Source organism: Ahaetulla prasina, chromosome 2 (assembly GCF_028640845.1).
Source record: "Ahaetulla prasina isolate Xishuangbanna chromosome 2, ASM2864084v1, whole genome shotgun sequence".
NCBI classification, from domain to species: Eukaryota; Metazoa; Chordata; class Lepidosauria; order Squamata; family Colubridae; genus Ahaetulla; species Ahaetulla prasina.
In genome coordinates, this window is record NC_080540.1 from 14,170,079 (window position 1) to 14,178,122 (window position 8,044).

The 8,044-nt window shown below is 40.2% G+C and overlaps 1 protein-coding gene across 1 annotated transcript in view; it reads left to right on the forward strand.

Annotated features, from left to right (window-relative positions):
- Window positions 1-5,696, forward strand: part of NEU1 (neuraminidase 1) — a 31,467-nt gene extending 25,771 nt beyond the window's left edge. Inside the window, exon 6 of the mRNA XM_058171393.1 lies at window positions 1,239-5,696. Within this exon, the coding sequence (XP_058027376.1) occupies window positions 1,239-1,459 (221 nt within the window). The 3' untranslated portion in view covers window positions 1,460-5,696. The remainder of the gene's footprint in view (window positions 1-1,238) is intronic.
- Window positions 5,697-8,044: the final 2,348 nt, after the last annotated feature.

The following is an 8,044-nucleotide window of genomic DNA, read 5'->3' on the forward strand; positions in this document are numbered from 1 at the left end:
AGACTCAGGGCGGCTTACAGTGTATAAGGCAATAGTCTCATTCTATTTGTATATTTTTACAAAGTCAACTTATTGCCCCCCCAACAATCTGGGTCCTCATTTTACCTACCTTATAAAGGATGGAAGGCTGAGTCAACCTTGGGCCGGGCTTGAACCTGCAGTAATTGCAGGCTACTGGACTGGATTGATATTTTATTGGGGTATTTATGTCTTATGATTTTAAATGGTTTTAAAAATTTTGGCCACGTTATAATATTTCTTTTTAACTTCTTTTTAATGTTTATACATTGTATTTTTACTAGGCTGTACACCGCCCTGAGTCCTTCGGGAGAAGGGCGGTATAAAAATTGAAATAAATAAATAAATAAATAAATAATAACAGGCTCTAACAGCCTGAGCTATTCCGGCCCAGATATATATATATCTCCTTCAACCAATATATATATATATTGATTGAAGGAGACGTTCAGGATCTTCCAGAGATTCATGGGCAAATTCAGCCATGTAGGAGGTACTGTGAAATCTGCCTGGGTGATATTATTATTTATAACATTTGATGCAGACTGTGTTGCATTAAAACAGCACAGTCTGCAGCAGTTAAAAGACATTTTTTTTCCAATCTTAAAAAAGCAGGCTTAACCAGCCAGCCAGCCGGCCAGGTGTTTCTGAATTAGATTACCTTGATCACCAAGAAATTAAGGCGTCCTCAGGGTCACCTGCATAGTGCAAATGAGTGTGGATCCTTCCTGGAACTGCTGAAAGGACTGTGTTGTAAACAGGAGATAGGCGGTGTCAATATTCCCTCCCCCTCTTTGGAGAATCTCCAGAATATGGCTTTTCTGTCTTCAGAAGAGTGAAACTTCTTGTTCAAATGTGCAAATATCTCTAACCTGGTGTTTCTCAACCTTGGAAACTTTAAGACAGGGGTATCCAAACTTGGCAACTTTAAGACTTGTGGACTTCAACTCCCAGAATTCCTCAGCCAGCTTTGCTGGGAGCTGAAGCCCACAAGTCTTAAAGTTGCCAAATTTGGATACCCCTGCTTTAAGATATGCAGCATACTTTAACTCCCAGCATGCTGGCTGGGGGATTCTGGGAGTTGAAGTCCATGCATCTGAATATTTGCAAGTTTAAGAAATATAGGTGGTCCTCAACTTACAACCATTCATTTAGTGACCATTTGAAGTAACGGCTTTATAAGCTCGACGCTGACTTTTTTTCCCCCCTTTCCATTGCAGGGGTCAACCTGACGCTACGCTGGAGTTTCACCAACGGGTCTTCTTGGTGGAAAGAACCCTTGATGATCTGGAGGGGTTCCAGTGGCTATTCCTCCATGACCACCCTGGAGGGAAATTCTCCGGGGGACGACCACTGCCTCTTTATCATTTATGAGAAGGGCGAGGTTGAATATACAGAAAGTATCTCCGTGGCCAAGATCAGCCTCAACGGGCAGCTCTGACCCTCCTTTCCGGGGCATCTTAAACTTTCTCAAAGTTTGTCATGGCAGGGAAAGGAAAATGTGTGCTTGGACTGGGGAGAAACCAAACGAACTGGTGTTTTGGGGATCTAAAGAATGCAATTGAAGGAGATGGGTAGAGAGTTTGGGCATATCCCAGCAGAAGTTGGGGCGGCTAAAGAGGACCACATATTTATTTTCCAATCAAGCCCTCCACTTCTCTTTGTGCCTGCCTAATGGGCAACACCCCGCTCCCCCGAACCTCTCTTATTATTTCTTTCTAACCTTCCGAGGTTGAATCTGTTTTCCTGTGCTTTTCCTCACATTTATGAATGTGTATAGATTTATAGAAATTGTGGGTAGATTGGGTAGGGATGGGTGAGATCCCCGGAACGAAACACAAAGGCAGACTCGGATCAGATTTGTGAAGGATAAATTTATGCACTTTCGACTGACTTTCTGAACAATAAAATGGAATCAAGAGCAGAAGATGTCACTTGCTGGACCCGAAAAAAAACCCCCTAAAACCTATGTTGACGCACCCGAGGGTTCGCTAGCAAGGGTGTGCGAGAAGAACAAGCCAGTTTTTCTTCTGCGTTGCCAACATCTGTGATTTCAAATGAATGTATTTAAAACCTGTTTCTCCATTTTTCTGATGGGACAAGTTGCCTGTACGGCTTATAAAAACGTTGGACCATTAATTTTAAGAGCACAAAAGAAAAAAAAGGGGGGGCACAAAGGGAAACAAATGGGACAGTTTTGAGGTAAAAATATTTATGGAGGTTCTCGGTCGTCCAAGTCATGGTTGTCCCAAAGGTGCTTTTTTCAAGAGGCGACAACTAGACTTTGTTCTTCCTTGAAGATGTTTTGTTTCTCATCCAAGAAGCTTCTTCAGTTCTGACTGAAGTTCAGAACTGAAGAAGCTTCCTGGATGAGAATCAAAAGCCTCTTGAAAAAGCACCTTTGGGTTAAAAAAATATTCTTCATTGAAATGACCTCTCTGCATCTGCTATTTCTCTGCTGACAGATTGCAGGAGTGCAAAATCCATGGGCTCTATTGAGACCACCCACCCCCCCGCCCCCCAAAAAATCCTTCGTTTTTACTCCTCCTGTACTTTAAGATCAACAAAATGGCTGCATTTTGGTGGCCTGTATTTTAAGAATGAATTGTGGGTGGTTTGTAGCCCATAGATTTCTTATTCTAAAATTTCTGTTTTATTTCTATTCTAATTCTAATTCTATTCTATTCTATTCTATTCTATTCTATTCTAATTCTAATTCTATTCTATTCTATTCTATTCTATTCTATTCTATTCTTCATTTCTGTTCTGAAAATTCCAGCTTTAAGTATGCCAATCTAAAGCTGCTAAGCTTGAGAAATGCTGCTGTAACCAGTTGGAGTGCTTACCCTGGTTTATATTTTAATGATGAATTTTCATTTATGTGTTTTTTTCTTTATGCCATGAAGTTGTGGCCCCTTTGGGCTAGTTTAGTGGATAATCTGCATACATTTTTGCTTCTTTTCACACATTTCTTTGTGAGTCGATTTTTAGAACTTAGGCCTTCAATTATCTGATGTCCTCTATAAAGTCCATATTGTGACTGTGTGTGAATCAGTTTAGTTGTCTAGGGAATTATTTTTCCACCTTTCCTCTAATGTGCAATCTTGTTAAAGGGGCCAATTTTGGGGAAATTATTATTTTTTAATTATTGGTGTGACAGTTATTTTATTTTCAACATTTTTTTTAAATTGATTGATTATAAAACATCAAGTCCTTTTTGACGTGGGTTTTAGGAGTCGAAAACAACTAGAACAGCAGATAATCAGTCAAGCTGGTGTCCCTTGGTTCTGATACCTTGGTTCCAGTCTCCAAATTCTTTTCATCGTTTAAAAGAAGACAAGCAGGTAATTCCACCAGAACCCCCCATACAAAAGTGGATGCAGTTAATAAAGCTTCAAAGCTCACCTTGAGCTCCAGGCAACAGTCAGGTAGCATAATTGACATCATGAAGCTAATTCTTGGAAAAAGAAAAGAGATCTGAGCTCAAGGGCATGATGTACGCTATAGATTTTACACACGCTCACCAGAAGCGTCATGGAATAAAGCTTTAGTAGCTGTTAATTCGAGTACGGCTTTTTTTTTTTTAATTTTGAACACAACAGTTTTAAGTGATGGGTGCTGATAGAAAAACTACAAGTTACAGGTTGGGAATGGCTTATTTTGATCCAGGGTGTGCTAACCTTTATTTAATTATTTATGGGCTCTGATTTTTACACCACCAGGTCCTAGGAGGGCTCGAGCCACGACCAATAAAAGCAAATCCTTGCAAAATGTCCTCCAAAATGTCCTCCAAAGAAACTACAAGACATAATAAATTGCCTTAAGGAAGAAAAACTCAAAAAGGAGAGAGGAAGGAACTGTTATTTCTATCGTAACAGTTTTATTTATTTATTTTAATCTTGATTTTTATGTGGTTTGTCTTTTCAATCTTGAGTTTTATGAGGAGTGCCTTTATCCAGACGTTGGAAGTAAACTCTCTTCAGTTACTGGAAGATTACTAAATATGTAAAATAAAAGATGAATGAAATTGATGAAATGTGATTCCTTTTGTTAAATAAGCAGAGGTTTATCTAAGATTTCAGCTTCTTGAGCCATAACTTATATTGTATGTATTTGTTTGTGTACAAACTTCCCCACACCCTTGGGGAAATTAATTAAAAGGCTTAGTATTTATTTTTTAAACTATTTTATTGCTGACTGGGAGGGCCTTACAGACTTTTTGGTGAAATGGGAAAAAATGAACATTCCTTATGGTTTGGATGATTAGGAAAGATAGATCATAGAAAGAAGTAAGTTTGTTTTGTTGGATAGCCGTTTGTCTGAAATGGTGTAGAGTTTCCTGCCTGGGCAGGGGGTTGGACTAGAAGACCTCCAAGGTCCCTTCCAACTCTGTTATTATGTTATGTTATGTTTTTGTAACCATAAAGTATGAGGTAATTTTGTATGTGTTATAATAATTGTAAAGAAAATTGGAAACTACTTTTATGTTTTTTTTCTTTCTTTACTTTTGGATTTTTCTCTGTTCTTTTTCCTTTTTTCATTTTACTTCACATTAGTTCTTGTTAGTTTTTATCCTCTGTTTAAAATAGCTAATTAAAAAAATAATAATGTGTATTTTTTTAAAGTGTGAGTGCATCATTCCCACTTGGGTGGAAACTAATTGAGGAGACAAGCAACCTAGAACTAAGGAGAAATTTCCTGACAGAACAATTAATCAGTGGAACAACATGGCGCCAGAAGTTGTGAATGCTCCAACACTGGAAGCTTTTAAGAAGATATTGGACAACCATTTGTCTAAATGGTGTAGGGTTTCCTGTGTGAGCAAGGGGTTGGAGTAGAAGACCTCCAAGGTCCCTTCCAACTCTGTTGTTCTACTCCTACTCTACTCTACTCTATTCTAAACTTCAGCCTATTTCAGGATACAGGCACCTGAGCCTTAATCACCTCCCATCTTGATTACAACAATGCATTCATATTGGGCTGCGCTTAAAAAGTATCCAGAAGCTTCAATTGGTTCAAAATGCAGTGGCCCTCATGGTTGTGTGCAAGCTTAGATTTGCACATGTGTCACCACTTTTGAGGGAGCTACATTGGCTGCTGATTTGTCTCTGGTCCAATTCAAGGTGCTGGTTGTCACCTTTAAAGCCCTACCCAAGTTATTTGAAAAACCATCTTTTCCCAAATATACCTGACCCACCAGACTGGAGAGAGGATATGTTACTTTTCCCCTTTCTTAAGGAGGTTCATTGGTAAGATAAAAAAAAAGGGCCTTCTCTGTGGTAGCCCCTTCCCTGTAGAACAGGGGTCTGCAAACTTGGCTCTTTTAAGACTTGTGGCTGAGGAACTCTGGGAGTTGAAGTCCAAAAGTCTTCAAAGAGCCAAGTTTGCAGACCCCTGCTGTAGAACATCATCACTCCAGAATGTCCCAAAGGTGATTTTTCAAGAGGCAACTGGACTTTCTTGTGTTTCCTTGAAGATGTTTTGCTTCTCATCCAAGAAGCTTCTTCAGCTGCGACTGGATGGTGGAGAATGGAAGGATTTATATTCCTTGTGGACAGCTGGTCATTTTCATTCTTTAAGAGAGTCGTTGAGGCTACTTGGAAGTTTAACTGTATCCTCAGGGTCACCTGAGTAGTGCAAATGGGTGTGGAGCCTTCTTGGAACTGCTGAAAGGACTGCATCGTAGATGAGATAGTGACCCTGAGGACATAGATAAACCTCCAAGTGGCCTCAACAACTCTCCAAAAGAATGCAAATGACCAACTGTCTGCAATGAATATAACCTCTTCCATTCCCCACCATCCAGTCGAAGAAGATTTTTGGATGAGAAGTGACACGTCTTCAAAGAAAAACCAGAAAGTCCAGTTGCCTCTTGAAAAAGCCCCTTTGGGATAACCATGACCTAGATGACTGAGAATCTCCATAGAGATCCCTGCAAAAATAAATTTGGCCACATGCTTTCAAAAGGCCTCAAGATGTAGTTTCGCCAATGGGCCTATTGATCCCACAGTAATAATATGAATCCCTCAAGTGGTTGGTTTGATAGTTGTCACCAGAGGGATGGGGCTTTTGTATTGGAGTTTTATTTTCATTAAGCCTCCTAGAGTCATGCTAAGTGACTCCATATAAATTTTAATAAAATAAAATAAAATATGTTTCAAATCTACTTCCTGTTTTGCTTTTATTTTATTTTATTTTATTTTTGATTTTATGGAATCTTGGGCATTAACCTGGCTTAGGTAACCCTGTTCTACTCACGTTTAACAAAGTAGATCCAACAATGAAGATTTCTAATCCAGTGATTTATCTCTAGTAAGTACAATGCGTCCATCCAATTTCTAAAGACATTTTAGAACTGATATAGACTTCCAAGGATGAGAAGGCTGTGAAAAATCTCGTACTTTAATTAATTAATAAAAATATTAAATGCAGTTGTTAAGATGAGTTGGCAATCTTTTCAGGAGCTGTTTTTCTCCCAGGATATTTCAGATTGCACTTCCCATAATCTTAGCTCTTATAGTAATGGTGATTATAGGAACTGATGCATGTTCGTTCCTATGGGGATAGGACCATTTTGCTTGTTTCCAGGAGTGATGGAGCGTAACATTTGGTCTCAACATCAGCAGTTTTAAGATTGTGGCCTTCAGCTCTCAGAATTCCTTAGCCAGCATGCTGGCTGTGGAATACTGGGAGTTGTAGTCCATTGGCATCCTTCAGTCTCAAAAGACTATAGTATCATGCTCTGGAAACAGCATCTAGTATGGCTAAAAAGGCCAATTCGAGAGCGGCAATCCCTTCCACACTGAGGGCAGATACATTCTGTCTCCTGCCCAGCCCCCAGATTTCGCTGGTTCCGGGACGGCCTCTTTGCCTCAGCCTGCCGAACAAATATATCTTTGGATTGGAGAAGGCCATGCTGCGTCTTTAGCCTCCAAGCTGAACGATCGGAGGTCAAGGTTTCCCAGTTGTTAATGTCCATTCCCAGGGCCTTTAGGTCCCTCTTGCAGATATCCTTATATCATAGCTGTGGTCTCCCTCTGAGGCACTTTCCCTGCACTAATTCTCCATACAGGAGCTCTTTCGGAATCCGACCATCAGCCATTCTCACGACATGCCCAAGCCAGCATAGACGTCGCTGTTTCAGTAGTGTATACATGCATATGAAAGACAGCGCATATGAAAGGTGTTCAACTTTCTCTCCTGCCATGTGTAAAGGGTCCAAGACTCACTGTAGTACAAGAGTGTGCTCAGGACGCAGGCTCTATAGACCTGGATCTTTGTATGTTGTAGTCCACACCTCTTAAAATTGCCAAAAGTTAGGAAACACTGATCTAGAAGCTGTGAGTCTTATCATAAAATTGCCCCTTGTGTAACCTTGGACCAGGCCTCATCTTTCTGTCTAAACTACTTCACAAGGTGGTTGTGAAGGATCTTGCCACCCTAAACTTCTTGGAAGATGGTAGGAGAAAAATGACCATGTCACACAAGACTTGAAGTTTTTAAGAAGATGTTAGATAACCATTTGTCTGAAGTGGTGTTGCGTTTCCTGCCTAAGCAGAGGGTTGGATTAGAAGACCTCCAAGGTCCCTTCCAACTCTGTTATTCTATTCTACTAATGTTGAACAACATGTTGCTGTCCTTGTCTCTTAAGTGGACAACCCTCTTTTTTTTCATCCTAGTGTCCTCCTAACCTGACTGGCTTTGTCTGCTAATGAGGACAGATGACAGTTATGCTAAACACAAGCATTCAAAGCTCTAGAGAGAAGCAAACTTGTGCAGATAGTCCTCAATTTACAACAGTTCATTTAGTGACCACTGAAAGTTACAACGGCACTGAATAAAGGGACTTATGTCCATTTTTTACACTTATGACCTTTGTAGCAGCCCCGGGATCCTATGGTCCAGATTCAGATGCCTGGCAGCTGGTTCATACTTACGACCGTTGCTGTGTCCCTGAGGTCACGCGATCACCTTTGGCAACCTTCTGGCAAGCAAAGTCAATGGGGAAGCCAGATTCACTTAACAA